At 39.9% G+C, this 21881-nt stretch overlaps 1 protein-coding gene across 4 annotated transcripts in view; it reads left to right on the top strand.

Annotated features, from left to right (window-relative positions):
* Nucleotides 1-21881, top strand: part of LOC102684937 (transcription initiation factor TFIID subunit 4) — a 65036-nt gene that overhangs the window by 7669 nt on the left and 35486 nt on the right. For 2 of the 4 annotated variants that reach the window (XM_069191648.1, XM_069191652.1), the window contains exons 7-11: nucleotides 868-957; nucleotides 1213-1362; nucleotides 5866-6004; nucleotides 11791-11896; nucleotides 12205-12374. In XM_069191648.1, the coding sequence (XP_069047749.1) occupies nucleotides 868-957; nucleotides 1213-1362; nucleotides 5866-6004; nucleotides 11791-11896; nucleotides 12205-12374 (655 nt within the window). The other 2 variants (XM_069191649.1, XM_069191651.1) reach the window with 2 other exon arrangements.

The raw sequence follows: 21881 nt of genomic DNA, 5'->3' as shown, positions 1-21881 counted from the left end.
GTTCTGAATTTTATTTTTTAAAGTACAACATGTGTGGATAAAAGTGCCTGCAGGTGTTTGTATTTCACTGTCCTACTCTTATTAGTGTCTCGTGGGTGCACAGCACCAGTCCTTGGAGGGGCACAGTCATGCAGGTCTTGTATTGCTCATTAAATCTCCAATTAATACAGTAATCAGATCAGTTAGGTAGATACAGTGGTGCTAAAAAGTTTGTGAAGCCTTTAGAATTGTCTGAATTTCTGCATAAAGTTGACCTAAAATGTGATCAGATCTTCATCCAAGTCATAAAAATAGTCAAAGTCCAGACCTCAATCCAATTGAAATGTTGTGGCAGGACCCGAAGCGGGGAGTTCATGCAAGAAAGCCCCCCAACATCACTGAGGTGAAGCAGTTCTGTAAGGAGGAATGGGCCAAAATTCCTCCAAGCCGATGTGTGGGACTAATCAATAGTTACCATAAACGTTTGGTTGACGTCATTGCTGCTCAAGGGGGTCACACTGGTTACTGAAAGCATAGGTTCACATACCTTTTCTGACAAACACATTTAATGTTGGACCATTTTGATCAATAAATGAATGAAAAAGTATATCCTTTTGTGTGTTATTTGTTTCATTGGGTTCTCTTTATCTATTTTTGTGACTTGGATGAAGATCTGATCACGTTTTAGGTCAAATTTATGCAGAAAATCCTAAAGGGTTCACAAACTTTCTAGCACCACGGTGAGGACTTGGGTAGAATGATATTGCTCGGACGCGCCTCTCCAGGGCGGGAGCTGTGCACCCAAGATTGGAACAAGCTGCCATTCAGAACTGCCAAAGCAGAAAAGTTGCCACGTGGCCGGTGCTTTAACATGCTCTGTTCTGTCAGGATGGGAAAATTGAGCCGGAGGAGTTCACGGAACGACTGTACACTGAGCTGAAGTCTTCTCCCCAGGGATATCTAGTGCCTTTTCTCAAGGTATGGTCTCCCCCCCCCCTCGAAGCCTTGAAGTGCAACACGATTAATTCAAGTTCCTGATTTTAAAGAAAATGAGTGGTCAAGACATGAAAAGTCTAAAAAGGTTTCCAATATTCTCTGTTACCAAGTAATTGGTTATCAGTGAACTTCTTTGGGGCTGCTGAGGGTCTTGTGGTTTTCAGTGTGAATGAGCCAGAGCTGTTTTGACCCACTGTCCTGAGCTGCCCCCTGTGATTCCGTCTCGTCCTCCTCCAGCGAAGTGTGCCAGCCCTGCGCCAGCTGACGCCCAGCTCGCAGCTCTTCATCCAGCAGTGCGAGCAGCAGAAGCCGGAGGCGGCGAGCGTCACTCCCCCGGCAGCGGCGGTGAAGCCGGCTCCTGCGACGCCCGCCAAGCCTGCCCCGTTGGTGAGCACGTCTTCAGCCTGAGCGGCCCCCGTGAATCCAGCCTGCACCTTCCGTCTGACTCTAGGAGCTTTCCTTGGGGCTAGCCCAAGCTCTTTTTTTAAATTCCTTTATTGATTCGGTCAGGAAACCAAAAAGTGTTGCATCTACATTTATGCAGCTCTGAGCATTCACATGAAATCGTGTGGCACGCCTGCAATAAGAGGACAGTGGTGTGGGCTCGCAAGAGATCTGAATTTGAACATGACTAGATTGACCCTATTTCAACTCCAACAGTCAGCTTCGAGGAAAGAGGATTTAAATAATTTGTTGTGTGGAACATTTGCATGACCAGTATCCGTATCCAGGCAGGTAATTTGTAAGAATATTACAGTAGATGTTGCGGTTTAGAACTGAGTGGGGGAAGGGGGTCTTCAATTCAGATTCCATATTTGCAGCACAGAATGGAGAGGAGTAAGTAATCAGTGCTGATGTCTAAAGTCAGTTTAGCTTTTTGTGAGCATTTGTACCAAAGCAACTGTAAAATGAATGTTTAGAAGTCATTTAAAGTAGATTTTCTCTTTCCAGAAGTTTGCAATATGTTTCTGATATTCACAAGAAAAAGCTTTCTAATATTTCTCTTACTTTATCTTTGAGTTCAGAGTTTTATTTGAGGCCTGCAACCATATTGGACCTTAACTCCAGTGTCTGGTTCAGCGCTGATGTGGCGCGTTTTAATTGATATTGAGGAGTACTTGGAGAAGCCAGTAACTTGTTCATTTGGGAAAGATCTCACTTGCTTCAGCAGACGCTGTCTTTTAAATGTTTCAGTGAGTTACAGAGTGGTCATGCCTTATTAAGGTTGTCAATATGGAGTGCAGGATTGGCTCCATCCCTGAATCAGTGGTTCAAAACTAGACTGGAATTGACTGCTTTTAATTTATGCTCATAACACTAGCTCATAGGAAGGAGCAAGGAACTTTAGTGGTTTGGGAAAGTGTACAATTCCCTAGGTAGATCATATCTGGAGTATTACACATGGATTTGGCTTTGTACTCCAAAATATAGAGCCTGTGAGAAAGTTTGGAGGAGCACACCAGGATCAAGAAAATATCATGAAGGCAGTTTAAAGGAAATTATTCTTTTCAGTTCCTCTGCAAGATTACCAAGAGTTTGTATTTTATCCATTTCATGTATGCATAGGGAATGTTAGACCGATTTAATAATTTTAAATTCAGTTTAGTAACTGCTACAAAAGTACATGTTTGATACTAATATTACAAATAATTTAAGTACACAGAAAGTTGTTATTTTAAGAATTATTGGAGAGATGTGATTGTTCAAAACTAATCTTGTTGCTGTAAAGGAATCTGTGGAGGTCTTATAGGTCATAGTTCTCAGTTTGTAACAGCTTGGACCTGCTGAGTTTTGATCACTTTCGTGAGTTGAAATGGACAGCTGTAGTCCTTGAGAAGTTAGAGGACTTGATATTTTATCTCGGATGATAGCTACATTATTTACATGCACAGATCACCTGTTCAAAAGCGTGCCAAGAGTTTACAAATAGATATATTATAGGATCTTATAGATTGTCGCTCTCCAGGACAAGTTTGTGTTGCATTTGTTTAAATTATTTTTTTCTAAGCATATTCCAACACCATTGTCCAGAAATGCTTTACATAAAGTATGGTATAGTGTAATAAGCTCAGCTACTTTAATTTTAGTTAGGCTTTCTAAGATATTTGTCTTAATTTACTTAGCTCGCCCTGGGCAAAATCTAATTCATTTATACCACATTCCTCTCATTAATCTTTTAGATTTCCACTAATCTGGGTTTATTCCCATAACGGAACACCTCAATTCACTCATTTATGCACTGGATTGAATTTTCTGTTACTTAGTTATTGTTCTGTCGCACCTCATTAATTACTTTTAAAATCAAGGGGCTTGTGTCAATGTATGCATGCTATACGATCTATTCAAACAACTGCAGTTCTTCAGGAACACACCCGAGCATGCTGTATCAAGTGTGCCAGCAATTGCTACCCTGGGGACCCGTTTTGGACAGTGTTGATGTTCATGCTTTTTGGTGCATTGTTGTTGTCCATGGGGAACATGCTTCTCCAGGTTCAGTTTGTATGTGAACCAAATTTCATCGGTCCACAACCTGATGTTTTTTTGCGTTGTTAAACTCTGCCCTCACTTTCCTTATATCTTTCTCCTTAGCATACACTGTAAACGTTCACCATATCCATTGTACAAAGAATAGGAGGCTGTTTTCTTGCATTCCAAATGCATTTATCTGTCAGTTATCCAACCACTTTACCCAGTACAGCATCACAGAGGAGTGGGAACCTATTCAAGCAAGCAGTGAGCGCAAGGCAGGACACACCAGTGTCCAGTCCACGCCAGTCTACTGCAGGGCAGACACAGCCACACACACTCACACCAGGGCCAGTTTTCCTAAAAGCCAATTAACCCACCAGCATGTCTTCGGCCTGTGGCAGGAAATAGGAGCACCTGGAGAAAACCCAGGTAGAACATGCAAACTCCACACAGACGGCACCCCAGGAACAGAACCCAAGGCTCCAGAGCTACAAAGCAGCAATGCTGACCACTGTGCTACTGTGTTGTTCCCTGAATAGTTAATTAAAAACAGTTTCAAAGCAGCACTGGAGTGGCTTAAGGTCATAAAACCATGCATATAAATTAATCATAGTAACTTTTACTTTAAGACTTTGCACTGAATAACATTTCCAGTTCTTCTTGGCTGGAAGGTAGCTTGTGGAGTGAGGTTAGTCCCCTAAAACCCAGAAATTACAGAAAAATGAGCATCACGCTCAATTTTTAGTTGAGCCTGTCTTTAAATTCCTGATCAAGAAAGGTAGTCGGCTACCGAAGTCCAACAATTAATGTTTGAGGTACATGGTTATAGTCTCCATTTCAGTGATTTGGACAGAAAAGGTCAAGTATAATTCTGCTGAAGATTATCCTAGAATACTGCTGATATCATTAGGCAATCGCAACAGCCCTACGTAGGTACCTTAATGATGTATAGTTGTAAGATAGATGAGTCAGAAGCTGATATTTCCATTGAACGTTTTTTTTACAAGCTTTTAGGTATTTTGAGGTTCTGTGTTTGTCCAGAACCTGAAAGATGAGTACCAATATAAAGTTTTAAGTTTTCAACCCCTAGAATCTGCAGTGAGGATCCATCTGGTCCTGCGTGATGAGACCTAGAAACAATGCTGAGATCGAGACATGCACATAAGTATAAGACGTATACCAGCTAAGCGTGTGAAATGAGTACAAGACTACCAGGAAAAGTAGAGATTTAGGAAATTAGGTATAAAACAGGGCCATAATCTTTAAATTGATAAAATTCTGAAGCAAAAACAAAACTTGAAAATGTAAATGGCATGTTCTCAGTGTTTAGCTTGATTGCCTTCAGTTAATGTTTTTTAGCATTTCTATGCCACCACTTTCAAAATAGGACTGTAAACCTTTTTGGTCTAGTTTGATTTCAGTCCAATTAGATGCTTTCTCTGTTGTCCCCCCAGACTATAGCTGCTCATTCTGAATTACAAGGGGAGGGGGGGGGGGGGTGATTCTTAACTGGCAACTGGATTTAAACCAGTTGAAACTTCACTGGCTTTAATCTGGAGCTCTTTGAAAACTAGTATATTAGAGTGGGGCACTGCCTCTAGGTCTTCCAGCTCTCTTAAGAGAGACATAATGGTGAATGTAAAAAGCTTAATTTAGAGTCCTCTCCTGAAGGCAGGATTTTGGGACTGAGTGACAGCTATGACTTTCGTTTGTCAGCAGTATGGTTTTCGGCGGGGGGGGGTCATTCTGTGTTTGTCAACTTTTCACAGTTATGGCCAAGATGAATGAGCTTGAAACTACATTAATAATAACCCACTTGCTAACTATGTGACAGCTCTGTTCTGACTGATAGAGAAAACAGTAGTGAAAGACCTTTTTAATGTGACAGGATGGAAGAAAACTGTGCTTAAAATGGCACTAGTAGAACTTGCATGTTTTGAATTTTCACAGGCTTGTCTTAGTTCAGTTTTGTGTTATGTTGTTTGAAGGTATTGGTTATGTGTTGTGTTATTTTCATTTATATCGGTGCTAGTTTTGATTGGATTTGGATTTTTAGGAAAGATGACTAATGACCATTGAGTAACATTGCAGTCATTTGGATTTCTAAATGATATGTACTGTATGCCTCACCATTTAACATTTTCAGGAAATGCCCAGTAAAAAAACATTTACTAAGTTACTTTTGCTTAGTAACACACTATATCACTTTGTCAATTTTCACACTGCAATGATATACATATTCCTTTTGTTTTAGTCGGAAATCAGCAATGTTTTTGCTTTTGTCATCTTTTTGTGGATGGTATGTTTTGAGTTGTTAATATGTTGTTAAAATGCTTGTTTATTGGTGCTGATAGAAATTAATAATTTTCCGTGCCAAAATGGTGCTTTGAAGCTTTTTTCTGCTTCAATTTTGTGTTCCAGGTGCTCCAGCAAACTAGAGGGGTTGTGATAAAGCAACCATTTGCCACTGTACAACCACAGTCAGCTGCACTTCTTCAAACTAGAGTTCTCCAGAAGCCTCCTTTGACTGCAGCATTTCAGACAAGTTTGCAACAAACAGGTAAGTGAAATAAAAGCACTTTGGTTTTCTAAAAAGCTCTACCATCCAAAAGTCTTTAAAAGGACAATGCTGTACTTCATAAAGGTGTCTCGAGGGTAAAAGGCGGTCTTCAGCCTTTATATGTGATTACTTTATTATGGATAAAAATTACAATTGCGTTCATCCGATTACATACGGAAGGTTTTTTTCTGTTGCGTTATGGGTATCAGATCTGAAATGGTTGTTTAGTAGTGTTTGCATTGATGGCTTTTGATTAACCCTGCCAAAGTGTTAATCGCCTCAAAACTAAAGAAGAGCTGTCAAATTATATTAATTTGCCATAGGCTGTAATTGAAAACGGTTTCTCCTAACAATCATTTTTACTTGATTTTATAAACATGAGTTTTAGTGTATCAACTCTCAGTGGTCCCCACTAAAATGAGTAATTCTTTGTGTCTGTTGGCCCTTTATACAATAGAGCACTTTACTGATGCAGTTTTAATGAAGTACCTGGGCTCGAAGGTACAACAGCAATGCTCAATCTGGGATTTGAACCCACAGCCTTTCAAATATATTTCCAGAGCCTCAACATGGTTCTGTGATTTTAAAAGCCTGGTCTATATTGGTATTCAGAGCTGCTTTGGTAAACTTGATGAAGTTGTCCAAGTGGTTGTCATACTGATGCGCCAGAGAGACCATAACTGAGTTGGTTCGCGGAGAGGAGTGGTTTATGTTCTTATGAACCAGGGTGACCACAGCCCATCCCTGGATCCATTACTATCTATACTCACCCATCAACACTAGGTCAGGGGAGGGAGCTTGAAGGAAGAAAAGCACCAATTTCACCTTTAACTGCAAATCAACATCCGGTTTCTGCTGTAACACATTGGCAAGAGCCAGGTATTGTATTATGTCAGCATAAATGGATTGAAAGACAGTAGCCAAACATTAGGGAGATCCGGGGTTGAGGCAGCAAGCAGGTAGTCAGAACTAGAGGAGTAAACAAAACGCAGAGACACAAGCGCCAAGTCGAGGATATAACTTGTGAGAACTGAGCACGGATTGCTGCTGAAGCTGGGTTAAATACCCTGGTGGAAACAAGGTAGTTGCTGTTAACTATGTAATGTGGCACCAGCATCCTGCCTGACTGTGCTGTAGAGGGTACGGGCTGAGCTGATTAGAAGATTCATTGGTCTTCTGAGCACGAGATGTGCATTGGGAGCACTTACCTGCAAATGGGTCTAACAGTCACAGTATATCTTCAAATTCTATCTGCAGTTCAACATTGGGCAGCTTCCTAATCATTCACTGGTGTCTTACATCATTTGCAGTGTACCTTTACTATTTATTTTCCTTTTCTCCACTGTCAAAAACAATCTGCTTTTGAATCTACAGTGATGGAGAGAGAAGGCTTCCTTGGCAAGTCGCCATCTTGGCTCAAACCCAGGCCATTAGGTGGCTTTGAGCCAAGATGGCTGCTGAGCACTTGAAAATGGGTAATAATAATAATAATTGCTTACACTTATATAGCGCTTTTCTGGACACTCCACTCATAGCGCTTTACAGGTAATGGGAACTCCCCTCCACCACCACCAATGTGCAGCATCCACCTGGATGATGCGATGGCAGCCATAGTGCGCCAGAAAGCTCACCACACATCAGCTCTCAGTGGTGAGGAGAGCAGAGTAATGAAGCCAATTCATAGATGGGGATTATTAGGAGGCCATGATTGGTAAGGGCCAATGGGGAATTTAGCCAGGACACCGGGGTTACACCCCTACTCTTTTCGAGAAACACCCTGGGATTTTTAATGACCACAGAGAGTCAGGACCTCGGTTTTACATCTCATCTGAAGGACGGTGCCTGTTTACAGTATAGTCACTACACTGGGGCATTAGGACCCACATGGACCACAGGGTGAGCACCCCCTGCTGGTCCCACCAACACCTCTTCCAGCAGCAACCAGGGTAGCAATCCAGGGTAGACTTAGATGCACCAGGGCTGAATGAGTGTATTAAAGAAAGACACTTGGGAGAGGAGCTGTCAAGATACGGTGCTGTGGAGTCAGCCATGTGCAATTCATCTGACATTTGAGTTGGGTTGTAATAATAGGCACGTTAGACCACATCTTTCTTTAATTGCCACAGCTTGGAGAGCAAGTACTGCTATTGTAAAATCCTCAACCTATATGTTCCTGCTTATTGAACACCCATGACTGATGTTCTCAGTTTTTTTCATTGTCCCTTTTAATTAATAAGTAATAGGTTTATTCCATGCTGAAAAAAAGAAGAAAGAGAACACAACGTTTCGGCCGTGGAGCCTTCTTCAGGTGTGACACCTGAAGAAGGCTCCACGGCCGAAACGTTGTGTTCTCTTTCTTCTTTTTTTCAGCATGGAATAAACCTATTACTTGTTCCTTTGCAGCCTACGCATGCTGACGCAGCTACCCACCTGAACTACTACCTTTTAATTAATACCTACTAATACAAAAGTATAGTCCTATCAGTTGTTTACCATTCATTCTATGCATGTAACTTAATTCCAAGTATGTCCCTATTGAATAATGAAAGTGCAGGTAGTCAAAAGAGAACTTTTGCAATCTTTTACAGTTTTTGATGTTGCATTAAGTTTTAGTACCGATGAAGGGTGACATCTAGCACCGGATCTGCTCCTGAACCCTGATCGAAAGTGATTCGGGATACAACTTGCATGGTATCCCTAGCCACCAGCTGCGGAGTTAGGGGATTGGTATGGAGATGTGTCCTGGCCAAACAGGATCAGCTCTGAAGAGAGAGAGAGTTAGAGCTCCATAGATGGAGGCTCTTTGTAGAGCTGGCTAATGGTACTTGAGAAGGTAAAGAAAAGGACGCCACACTGTGGGGCATCATGGGTATTGGACAGGTGGGCTGAATGCTAGCTCACTTTCCAGGACCAGTGGTGAAGACATGCATTGCTGAAGAACTGGAGTGACTTGCTGGATCAGAGCAGACTGAAGGAGAGAAGTGCTGTTTGCAAGAGGCAAGTGAGACTTCTCACGAGTGAAAGGAAATATTTTCAGAAAGTTATATCATTGTAACATTTGAGAGCTGTTTTTTGTGAGAAAGGGAGCTAGATGCTAGAGTACTGCTCTGCATAGGGTAGAAGGTATTCCAAGGGAAGACAAAAAGTATAAAAGATTAAGAGAGCACTCCTGATTGACAGTGAAGAGAGTCCTGTGTGGGCAAGACATAACATATCTGGTGGGGGAAAGGTAATGAGTTGTAAGAGAAGAAGGTGGCAGGACTGGGAGAAGGAAAGGGTCTCTTCTTTCCTGGAGGGGGATCAGTGTGAGAGCTGTGAGTTAGAGAGTATATCGGTGGAAACAGGAGACACGTCAGGGTAGCGCCAGGCCCTACAAACACCAGGAAGTCATGCGACAAGGCCAGCATAAGTCACATGGAGAAAGGTCACTGTAGGCTGAGGGGCAGTTTTGTCACGCCTACATGTAATCCTAGCTTTTACGTTCTCTTTAATTTGAACAGAGTTTTTGTTAACGGCTTCAGCCCTGAAGCACAGCCCTCTCAGGACCATGCTGCTGGTTTTAGTCACGTGACCGTTTCGTCTTCATCCTCTAACGTTAGAATTAAGACTAACACTTGTCTACTATTAACTCTGCCCTTAATCTTAAGGGTGACTAGAGGTGGACATAAATGTGAAATAAAGCAGTTTTTTGAAAGATTTATTATTTTTTTAAAACACTTTTGAAGGAAGGGTTGTACAGTGACTTAGTAGTTATTATTGCCATCTCACAGTGCTGGGACCCTGGGTTCAGTTCTGGACCTAGAGCACAATCTGTGTGGGGTTCAGATATTGTCCCTGTGTTTGCGTGGGTTTTATTTGATAATCTGGTTTTCACCTGACATACTGGTAGGTTAACCAGTTTCTAAGAAAATTAGCATGTTGCATGTATTTATACGTGTGCCCTGGGATGGACTGGTGTTCCATCCACGGAGAATCCTGCCTTTCGCCCACTGTTTGCCGGGAAGAACTCCAGCTCCCCCATAACGTAACTCTAAATTGGACAAAGTGAAATGGAAAAAAAATGGATGGGTCTTTAAAGGAAAATTAACTATAACAAAGTGTTCTACGTTAAACACAGTTTGTGCCCAATAAACATATAGTGGATGCATACAAAAGTAGGTAAAAAAGAATCATTTAAAAATCAGACATGTAGTTCCAACAATGATAAAATTATTACTCCAAAACATAAACATTTCCTTGCGCAAGGACATCGAAAGCATAACAGACCTAATGCATTAGGGATGATTCAAGGCTTGTATTGTCACTACCTCTGAGATTTAATTTATCAAGAGATTCATTTATAAATTCAGTGATGTAATTTGTAGTTTAATTCTAGGAATGGCACGATAGGAACAGTAAATCTAATTAAAAAGGTTGAGTGGATATTTACAAGTCCTGCATTTAATGCTGGAATCTTTGCATTAGTAAAACTGTTTCTGTCTTTCCAAGGTGAATGCAAGATAGTTGGGTCTTTCATAGGCTGTTGATTAAAGGTCTTGTGCAGTAACTGTCCCATTCATTCTTTTATTCAGTAATCTGGAACACTAAGCTACTCAAGAAACCTGACGCATCCATAAGGAATTTAAGTAAAATACAGTTAATTAAAATTGAACAATAACTTGTAACTTGCTATATAATGATTTTAAAGGTACAAAAAGGTTATTATTACTTCAGTAACCTTTGTTTGGTGCCAATTGTAACTGGTTAAGTTATTGAGATGAGTTTATACCTGCACTGTTGAGATGGTGGACTGTATTAAAGTAATCCAAAATAAGCCATTCAGAAATTTACAGAGTCACACTGGGGTTAGGTAATCCTCTTTGAGGCAGAGGTTATCTGAATTTGCTTGCTATCAGTGGGAAAGAAATTCATTTTTGATCAGCTTCTTGGTGTTATTAGAAGTGCTTGTGGGAGTCTGATGCCTTATTATCGGTCCTCATCTGCCTCAGGACAGAGTGAATTGCTCAAATCGTATTATGCATCTAGTCATTAATGTATAAAATAATCGCTGTTCTGGAGGTCAGTTCTGAGAGAGAAACTCTGGAGGATATGTTTTCTGCAAGCAAATATGCTCTGATGCTGGAGGCTGCCGATGGATGTATTATTCTCTACTTGGGGGGTCACAAGCATGTCTTCAGGCATTCTTTCTTCCTGGGTGACTATGGGAATAACGATTAACTTTTTTATAAAGCAATATTCTCATTTTAATACATGAATCTATTAAGACCTCATAGGTAAAATAATCCTGTTCCTGTTAAGTTGGCATGTTGCCAGGCACATGAGGTACAAATTAGAATGTCTTAAGCAAAATAATAACCCAGAATTTCACGGAAAGCACACAGTAGCGATTTGCACATGACTCTTCCTGCATCGTCTTCCTTTATTGCTAGAGCTGTTACGAATGCTGAAGTTGAGTGGTTTTTATCTTCAAGATATACGCACTCTTAATTTTCTGTGACTTTTAATCAGGTCTGTTTATCTGTGAACTGCTGTACTGGGAGCTTTCATGCTACTAATAATTTGGAACTCTTTGTGCTTTAATGTACACATTTGTGCACTTTAGTTTGTTTTTACTAATAAAACAATACATGTTTGAGCTATTGGGGGGGGGAAATAAAGGCTGCAGGCTGTTCCATTTTTTTTTATCTGTGTGGTTTCCCATGTTTTACCTGTGACTTAGTCTGTAGCTGTCTCTGCTCTGATTCCATTCCTGGGCACCTTATTTATTTATTTTTGGTCATCTGCAGGTACTGTTGTAAAACAGGCCTTATTTCATAAACCGAATATCATCAATGTGCAGACCTCCCTTGTCCAGAAAACCAGCTTCAAGGAGAACAGCTCGGCCACTTTCAGGTACCTCTTGAGCGCCACAGCAATCCATTCAGCAGCTTGGTCATCTCCCCCCCCCCCTTTAAAAGGCACAGGAATTACTTAACCTGTTTAGAATTAGCCTTCCAATTACAGTATAATTGGAAAATTTTGGGGGAAAAAAATTAGCTGGTGAGCCAAAATAGTGTCATGCTGTACTGTTTCCGTGTTCTGCCCCAGGGAGATAGATTAAAGATTCACATTTCACAAAATGTGACCGAACAGCTCTTAACCCGTTGTCGTCCCGAGGTCTGAAGTGTTGCTCAAGCTGCTCTATCGGTTTCTCTTCTCAGGGATGAAGATGACATTAATGATGTGGCTTCAATGGCTGGTGTCAACCTCAGTGAGGAAAACGCTCGTATCTTAGCGACCAATTCCGAGCTTGTGGGATCGATTATAAGATCCTGCAGGGATGAGCCCTTTCTGCTAACAGCTATCCTACAGAAGAGGATTTTGGAGACTGGTAATTTTTCATTTACTTACTATTTTAACCCACCTGATGTCCACGGTGATTTGTGAATTGTTTGCATTTTATAATTATAAATATACACATTAGTTTTTTTGTAGGTTTATTGATCTTCTGCTATTTCCAGTTTCTATTTTCTTTTAATCCAACTGCCTGGTGCTTCAAAAATGTAATTTTTTCACTCAGTTCTAAATTACGGCTTTGGTAGTACTGATAATCATCAAAACCTGCTTGCTATTAAGTTTGTTTTTGTTTCTGTATAAACAATCTCAGCAGCGACACTCGGCAAGTAACAAAGAAAGAAATTAAACACAAAATAAAAACTGATAGGCTTTTGTCTTTAAAGAGAGAAAACTGCTCTTATCTGACCTTCAAAAATATTGCATCGGGAGTATTAGTGAACAGCATGCTGGAAGAAATTTCCATGTGCAGACGTTATTTTCCCCTTCATGGAAGTAGTCTGAATTTGAAATACAGGTTGTGAGTTGAATATCAGATTTCAGAACTAACTAGTAGCCTAGGGATAAAGAAAATTTGCACTGACAAGGACATGAAGTGACTTTGTTACTGATTGTTGCTCTTGCTGACAGTAGTAAGTTTCTTTTAGATTATTAAGCAGTTAGCTGGGAATTTATTTTTATTCAATGCAAAAACTAAAACTCAGACAATGAAGAAGTGTCTCATGTCTGGCACTTTTAATGCCATTTTAATATGTTATATTTTGCATTAAATTTAAGACTAATATGGTTTGATGCGGTCAGTGACACCAAAGAAAAAGTAGAGGTTAATTTCATGGTGTAAAATAGAAAAATAATCTTCATTTTCCCTTTTGAGCCTTCTTCAGATGTGAAGGTAAGAGTGAAATGTTGTCGGTTTATAAAATGGGGAGAGAACGAAGGGCAGGGAACGAGACAGCAGGTGAGAAAGTGTCCAGGTGAATGGAAAATTGAGGAAGCTGTGTGAAAACTGGAAATGTGTAGATGAATGGAGAAGCTGTGAAGAAATTCTTCCATCCCCGAGAGATTGTAGAAGGAGAGATGCAGACCTACGGATAATCTTGGCATCTGGTGTCTTTCTAGGATAAGAGCTGTGGAGCTCCTGTAAAAGGACGCAGACTGCAAGTTCAGTGCAATTGTGGCTGGCAGATGTGTAATAGGAAGCTATGGGCTTGAAGAGATCCTCGCTGCTTTGACATGTTCCTGAAACTGTCAGCCGTCTTCTGCCTGTTTTTCAGATGTACAGTAAATGGCAGGGCCCTTTCTCCAAGAGATGCATTAAATGAGACTGCTGGATACACACGATTCTCTCTGGATGATCGTGGCCAGAGGGTTCATGTATAGTTGTGCTACTAGATATAGATTTGCAGGTGATGCAGCAGCTCATGATGTATGAAACTAACCTCTTAATCCATATCCATAACTCCAAAATACATTAAATAAATATATCCTGTACCCAGAGATAGAAATCTGCTTTGCAAGCTGGTGAAAGACGTATTACAGTATATTTTAGCACAACGTGTACCCATGCATAAAACATGCATAAATAAGATGTGAGAACAAGGTAGCTGCTTAAGTGATCTTTACAATTAAAACAAAAACAAAGAAATTGGGTTATTGGTATGTGAGATGGATGCATAAGATACATGCATGATGAATAAATAAAATAAAGTACCAACCCTCCATCCACCCATTTTCTAACAGTTTCTTCCAGTTCAGGCTCTGGCAGAGGAGCCCGTCTGTCCCAGCAACAGGAGCAAGGCAGGGTACATCCTGTACAGGACGCCAGTCCATCGCAGGACACACAGCCACATGCACTCACACCAGGGCCAGTTATCCCAAGAGTGAGTTAACTTACCACTGTGTCTTTGGACTGTGAAGGAAACCAGGGCACAAGGTGGAAAAGTAGGGAGAACATGCAAACTCCACACAGACAGCACCCCAGGTCTGGAATTGAGCCCAGCAATGTGAGGCAGCCATGCTGACCACTACGTAACTATACAATCACTTGTCCAAATTAAACAGATTGATAGTCATAGGGAATAAAGGATAACTTAATTCTATTTCATTTAAAGCTGAGTTGTCTGATGGAAGGAGCTCAAATTCACTGCACAGGGGGCAGTCATGACAGTCAGTGATTATATTGGCCTTCTGCACTATTTGTTTGGTATAGATTTCTGTCACCTGTCGCGGTTGTGCACTGACAGCTTTGCTGGCTGTCTTCACAGTTCTGCTTGGTCTGTTTTTATTGTGTGTGAGAAGGCTACTAAACCAGGCTACCGCGGTGAATGTCGGAACAGATTTGGTAAAAGTTCCATAGAATAAAGTCATCGTTGTACGACGTGCATTAAAAGAGCAGTTTTCCCCAGGAAGAACAATAGCTGTTGGTCTTCTTGCTCACAGCTTGCACGGTTTTTCAAAGGTTAGCTTGTAATCAATAGTAGTGCTGAGGTATTCATGACTGTTGATAGTTTCAATTTCTTGTTCTTCGATGACAGTTGATTTTGCAGTTAGTGGTTGCTTTCTAGCTTTCAGTCACTGAACTGATCTTTGGTTCTCGACACGTTAAGTGGAAGTATGGAGTTTTTACACCATTCGGCAAAATAACACAGGACCATGGTCAGATGTAGTCTACATCTACATCAGCAAACATAATGATGTGTCTGCCCCCCAGGGGGCTTCTACAGCTGTCTGTGTAAAGAATGTCCAGGATGGGGGCAGCACACAGGAGACCTGGTGGAAGAACAAAGCTGCTCGGATATAAAACCATTCACCCCACTGCCTCTGCTCTGTTGGACAAAAAGTCCAGAATCCAACCTACAGTATTAAAATGAAAGAGTAATCTGTTTAAAGTGTGGTTGGATTGTGTGAGAGGCTGATGAGAAATCTATAAATATGCAACGGGACCGGGTGCACTTTTAAGGGCGCATAGGAAATCCTTCCGAAGAAATTAGAACACAATGTAGCACATGACAGGTAGAAAGTAAGGCTTAAGGCTTAGCCAGCAGGGAACGTAAGTAAATTAATATGTAGGAGTTGGGAAATTAATTCACGCCTTATTATACAAGACCTATATCAATATCCTTATCTGACCTTCAAAAATATTGTATCAGGATGCATTAATAAAAGTATGTACAATTTGACAAATATGAAGGAATAAAGTGAAGATGAAATACATCAGTGATTTGTTTTGTTATTTGATCACACTTTTAATTACCAGTTGGAAAATGTCAGTAAAGTTGTTACCAGTATTTAAAGGCCAGGAATAATTTGGCAGCTTTGCAAATCTAAAAATTCAAATGAAAGTGAAATTGGCACCCAGCAGTACTGTATAAATATCTTAAGCTACAGCCTTCTTTGAGTTGTTATTGTTACTATGTAAACGTTTAATTATTAAATAGTGGTATCTGCATATTCAGTAAATTTGCAACATTCTGCAATGGCACAAATATATTACTTTAAAATACGTTGCCAATATACTGGAAAGTGTGTGAATTAAACCTTACAACTTTCAGCAGTTTCTCGCAAGCACTGACAAACAATGGCTGTTGGGTGCTTTTTAAAAGTGCTATAATGGATGTGAAAATTTAAAAGAGTGTGATGAAACTGTTTATAAATTGTTTGATTTTACTAAGATGCATGTTATGATTCTTCTATTACACAGGCTTTACTTGGTATATTCCTGACATATCTTATTTGGATCATACTGAAATTCAATCCCTTTTCCTGATTACTAAAAATACTATAACGTTTTCTTTAAAGTTTAAATATTCACAGTAGTATTATAAATTACCTTTACAATTTGTGAATTATGCTATAAGCACTCGCTTATTTTTTTAAAAAATTTATACAGTACCTTGCAAAAGTATTCAGCCGCTGCCAATAACTAATTATTTGGTGGAAGCACCTTTTGGAGCAATTACTGCTGCCAGTACTTGTGGATAGATCTCAACCAGCTTTGTACAGTGGGACACTGCAGTTGTCCCCATTCTTGGGATAATGGCTCTAGGTCTGAGAAGTTCCCTAGAGATTAGTACAAAGGCTAAAATAGTCAATAAATTGGTTTCAAAGCAGGACCTGTCTTTTGTACCTTTTCAAGGACATTGACCCTATTCTTTTCAGACTACTGCAACGTGGCTGTGGAGTTGTGCTTCAGGTCATTGTCAGTTTGCGGTGCAAATCTTCAGCTCACATTTACATTGTGTCGGTCAAGCAGGTTGTCCTGTAGGATTCACTGTACTTTACACCATTTCATTTGGTGCATTTGTTTTCCTTATTCCTGACAAATATCTTGGTCCCTGTCAACGAGAAGCTTCCTCATAACGTGATCTGCCACCACCATGCTTGACATACTGTAGATGATGCATCTGGTGCAGCACCAACACAGCAAGACACTGTGCCTTTAAACCAGGAAGTTAAATTTTTCTCTTCCGACCATAACGCCTCCTGTCATGTGTCTGCAGTACGTCTCATGATTTAAGGTGACTTTTGCAGGAGAGGTGTCTTTCTTGCCACTCGCCCATGCTGGCCAGCTGTGTGTGGGAACTAGGATGTTGTTGATACTGTAGTATGTGAACAGTGATTGGCAGCTAAGATCTAGAACTTTGCAAATCTTTCAAATTCACTTTTAGCTTCTCAAGGACTGTCCTAACCATTTTGAAAGCAGTCTGTGATCCTTTGGGATGACCAGCACTAAATTAATGCAAGGAATTATATTTTTTTTATTTTATTTTCCTCCTTGCATGACTGCTTAGCTTGAAAAAATGGCATGATGTGTGATGCATATTCCACTTCTTGTTGATAGACATCAGAAGAAGTTACTGTACTTCTCCCTTTGAGTTCAGTGATCTGTGTTCTCTACCATTCCATTCCTGTTGGTTTTGAAAGCTCCTTCAACAAAAAGGCAAAAGTAACCTTCTTCATGGTCAGGTTGTCAGATTATGTGAATCATTTCAAGTTGAATATTTGTATTCTAGAAATATCTGAATATGCGTTTATTTCATTTGGAGGAGATTTGTGAATATTTTAAATTGTCTGTACCTATGACTTTATTTGTGGATTTAATTTTAATTTCCGCAAAACATGTCTGTAGTGGTGGATACAGTACTTTGTGGTGAATAAGTGCACCACTTGATTCATTAGCTTGTGACAGCCCCTTTAACAGCAATAACTTGAATTAAACATTTCCTGTAAGACTTGGTCAATCTCTCACATCCCCTGGGAGGAATTCCGGTCCACTCTTCCTTACAGAAATACTTCAACTCTGCGATGTTTGAGGGCTTTCGTTTAGGTCCTGTCACAGCATCTCTATGGGGTTTAGATCTGGGCTGTGACTTGGCCCTTCCCAAATCCCAACTTTCTTCTTTTTGATCCAAAATACACGAGCAAATCTAGAACAGAGCGGCTCGTTGTCCTGTTGCATGATCCACTTTAGCCGTCGGACAGATGGTCTCGCGTTTTCCTCTCGAATACTCTTGAACGGTCTGGAATTCATGGCGGACTAAGTGAGAGCAAGGTGTCCAGGTACTGGGGGAGCAAAGCAGGCCCAATCCATCAGCCCACCACCCGCCTGCTTGATGGCTCTTCTGGTCAGAGGCATTGTTTGGTTTACATCTGTCCAGAGCACGTTCATTCAAATGCTGTTCTGTGAAAGTCATGCAACAGTGTTCTTCTTGGAGAGCCAGGGGTTTCTTTCCAGTATCCTGCGATGCGTGCCATTTTATTCAGTCATTTCCTAGTGGTGGACTTGCGAACTCTGAAGTTTACCACAGAGGCCTGGGGATCCCTGGATGTACCCCTGGGGCTCTTTGAGATTTCTAGGAGCGTCACACGGTCAGATCTTGGAACGAATTTGGTAGGATGGCCGCTTCTGCGGTTTTGAATTTTCTCCATTTGCAGATTCTTTCTCCCAGTGGAATGATGGACTTCATATTGTTTGGAAATGGCTTTGTTACACTTCCTAGACTGATAAGCAGTAACAATTATTTCTTTAAGACTGTGACAGATCTTTTTGACAGATCTGGGTATGATATGTTACCCCAAACCTGAGTGCTTGAGACCAAGCAGTTTCTGATTTTATATACAGGTGGAAATTGCTTCCTAATGATCGACTAATGATTTGCAACTGATTCTATATGCTCTTTAAATTGGGATGGTATATTTTGCACTTATATATTTGGCTGTTTCACACCAATGGGATCATGTCTTTGAGGTTACGTTCATTGCCAAATGGTGAATGTGCAAACTACTTCATTTTGCCCATTGCACCCTTGTATGTTGTTATAGGGTATTACGCTATTTTAGGACTGCTGATGACAAATTAAGTACTTGCTGTGTTTTATTTATATATAATTTATTTTTATTATAATATATAATTCATTATAATTTATTTCAATATACTGCTGACACTGACATTTGAAGCCATTCTGTTGAAATGAGTCATGTTCATCCTGATGCCAAGATTCCGGTTCTCATGCAGTCGGAAGAGTTCTTGAATACGAAGCAACTTTCCATCTGTAGTCTGTTGCATTCCTCCCAAGTAAGTAAATTAACAACTGTGGCACTTTCTGAATACGTTTTTTACCTTTGTTTCTTTGCATTTTAACATGAAGACATTAAATAGCTACTTCGACATTGTAATGGAGTAATTAAAATATAGACTTTGAATCCGAGAAACTACCTACAGACTGTATTAAGCTGAATAACTGCAAACTGAGTGGAAACTCTGTAGTAAAGACTGAGTTTCATTATTACAATTTACACACGTGAAAGTGTTAACTTCTCCGTATCTGTGACCTGGTCTGGACATGTGTACCCCATTCTGACAGCATTAGGGGGGTTGTATTGTTATTCATTTTGGTTGGTGTTGTCCAGAGAGAAGCAGCTTCATGCTCATTCATACTACTTAAAACTGCTAGCAATTACTGAAAATGACAGCGGTGACAGTTTAATTTTTAAATAATGTGCAGACGTCAGGTCTGTGATATGCATATGCTGTGTTAGCATAACCTAAAAAGCAGTATCCACAGTGTTTATTATGATCTTGTTTCTATCGCTGTAAATACAATCCACTAATTTATAAACACTGCACACCCCTTTCTGTCTCTCTTCTGGACAGCCTGCATGTTCTGAACAATAAGTAAGCTTATTATTACTGTAAATCCACTGTTCTGCAAATGAATCTCAGCTGTGATTGTTAGGAAGCATTGTGGAATTTCAGATTTGTTCAAATGGGAATATTTCTTTGCAAGCTACAGATGACATTCAAAACATTGAAATGTGGGCTGATAGTGTTGCAAAGCATTGAACAAAATCTGATCTTTATACATTTTGATTGCAGTTCATACCAGGGGTGTGCTTTTCATGGAGTGACTGCATGACTGTGTTTGAAAAGTACCTGCAGTGGTTTGTGTTGTAAAGCCCTGCCCGCTCCCGGTGGTGACAACCCAAGGAAAGGCTCTGAAGCAGGGCTGTAGAGAAAGCGAAAGAAAGTTCACATTAAGTCGCCAAGTCGCTCACGTACAAGAACACTTAGCCTTGAGAATAAATGAATAATTTAAAACTGAATGCTAAGGTCTTCAGGCTTAATCCAGTGTTGGTTTCAAATTCAGGCAGAAAGGAGTCTGGGGGGGGAAATGAGTTATCCTAAAAAAGTTGAATAATGAGCTGGATCTTCATTCTCCATTCCATCAACCGCATCAAATTGTTGTGCTCAAAAGTTAGGGATCTAGTGCAATAAAGAGAAGACATGCTGCAATACTGTCAGTGTATCTTGACCACCCCCTTGCTTTCAACCACTGACTGGGGAGGTGATATTGGTATGAGCTTTGTTTTCCCTCATTTGTTTATTATTGAAGTGGAGTGACCAGCTTCTTAACATGGGCTGTGTGGACATTCTCTTGAAACCTAACTTTTTCGTTATAATGGCCGAAAAATGATTGTTTTTAATTATTACAATATTAACTTTCTTTTATCTCCCTGTTTTACTTCTGTTTTGTAGAACATTTTTTGCAGAAAAAAAATCTTGCTTTTGATTGGAGTGTCTTTAGTCTGAAGTGAGTGGGTTTAGTAAACCTTTGGTTGCTTAGTAGAGAATTGATCTCAGGAATTGTTCCAAGGCAGCGAGAGTATTGACTTCGACAACATCGGTGGGTAGCTTGTTACAGACTCTCATAAGAGTTTTCTCGGTATTAAGCGCTCTCCTCCATACTTTCCATGTTCTCTGGTTTTTGTTTCATTGTCTGTCTTGAAGTCTAAAAGGTTGTTTTTTGTCGGGGCTTTTTAGAATTCTGAATGCTTTCTATTTATAAGGGTGTGGAGCTGATGAAAGTTGGCAAATGCAAGGGTTCATTTTCATTTTGCCGTACTTAATTTCCTTATCAAACAAAGCAGCAATTGGCCAGCACTGTCGTGTATGCCTAAATATTTTTAACTTCTTATCAGCGGTTGGTTAATTCTTCAAATAAGAAGAATCAGGTGGGATTTCAATGTGCTTTACCAAAGGGCTGTACTTAAGGAACTCTCTGGAGGATGTTACTTATATGCTGCTTTTTCAGATGTTCATTTGCTGGAGTTATGCACCCAAGATGAATTTCTTATTAAAATATTTGTATGTTATTTTCTGTGCAGTTGTTGGTTAAGCAATGTGTTATGAATGCATGGTTCCAGCAGGTGGCACTGTTGAATAAAAACAATAGTTACCTCAATTCTTTCATTTTCTTTTAAGGCTTGTCTACATGTAATACAGTATAGTGATTCATGCATAGATAACCAACACAGTAAAGCAGTACAGAACATGCTATATCCTGAATTTGTTGCTGTTGCTATGTTTTTTTTATCATCTGAAACAGCAGAAAAGCCAAGCGTTAGTTTTGTTTTTGGAATAAGATTAACTCCCCAATGTAATTTTGTTAAAAGTTGTTCAAATACAGCTTATTGCCTCAAGCAATAGTTCTTCCTTGTTGCTTGAGCAGCTTGAGTTATTAAGGCCTTTTCACTTTCAGTCTCATTTGCTATTGTTTTTTTTTCTTTTCGTGTTATGGTTAACATCCATTTCATTGTTTCGTCTGATACCTTAGTCAGTTTCATTATGGTACTTCTTGTAATTTTCTTGTAAAAAAATGACAGTTTTACTGTAATAAGCTGTATTCTGTGATTAATCATTTAACCAACAATTCCAAATTATAATTTCAGAGCTGCAAAGACTGTTTTCCGGGTGTGTTAGAACCCTAATATGAAACCACGGTATATGAAGTGCATTATAGGACCACAGCAATGTTTTAATGTTGGTCCCCATGATCATTAATTACTAATAACATAATATCCCTTTCAAAACCTTTTCTGCTCGTGTATATTTGGAGAAGAAAACTGTAAAATATTGGCTTTTGTTGACTTTTTTGATATTGGTTAATCTCAGGTTATTTTTCTCATTTCCAAATATATTTTATGTAATGTATTGTAGATATTCAGAAAATATAATACATTGTTAACCAGCAATTCTTGACAGCAA

The sequence above is a fragment of the Lepisosteus oculatus genome, chromosome 6 (assembly GCF_040954835.1).
Source record: "Lepisosteus oculatus isolate fLepOcu1 chromosome 6, fLepOcu1.hap2, whole genome shotgun sequence".
Classification (NCBI taxonomy): Eukaryota; Metazoa; Chordata; class Actinopteri; order Semionotiformes; family Lepisosteidae; genus Lepisosteus; species Lepisosteus oculatus.
Note: the sequence above shows the minus strand (reverse complement) of the source record. Positions and strands in the feature narration are given on the sequence as shown.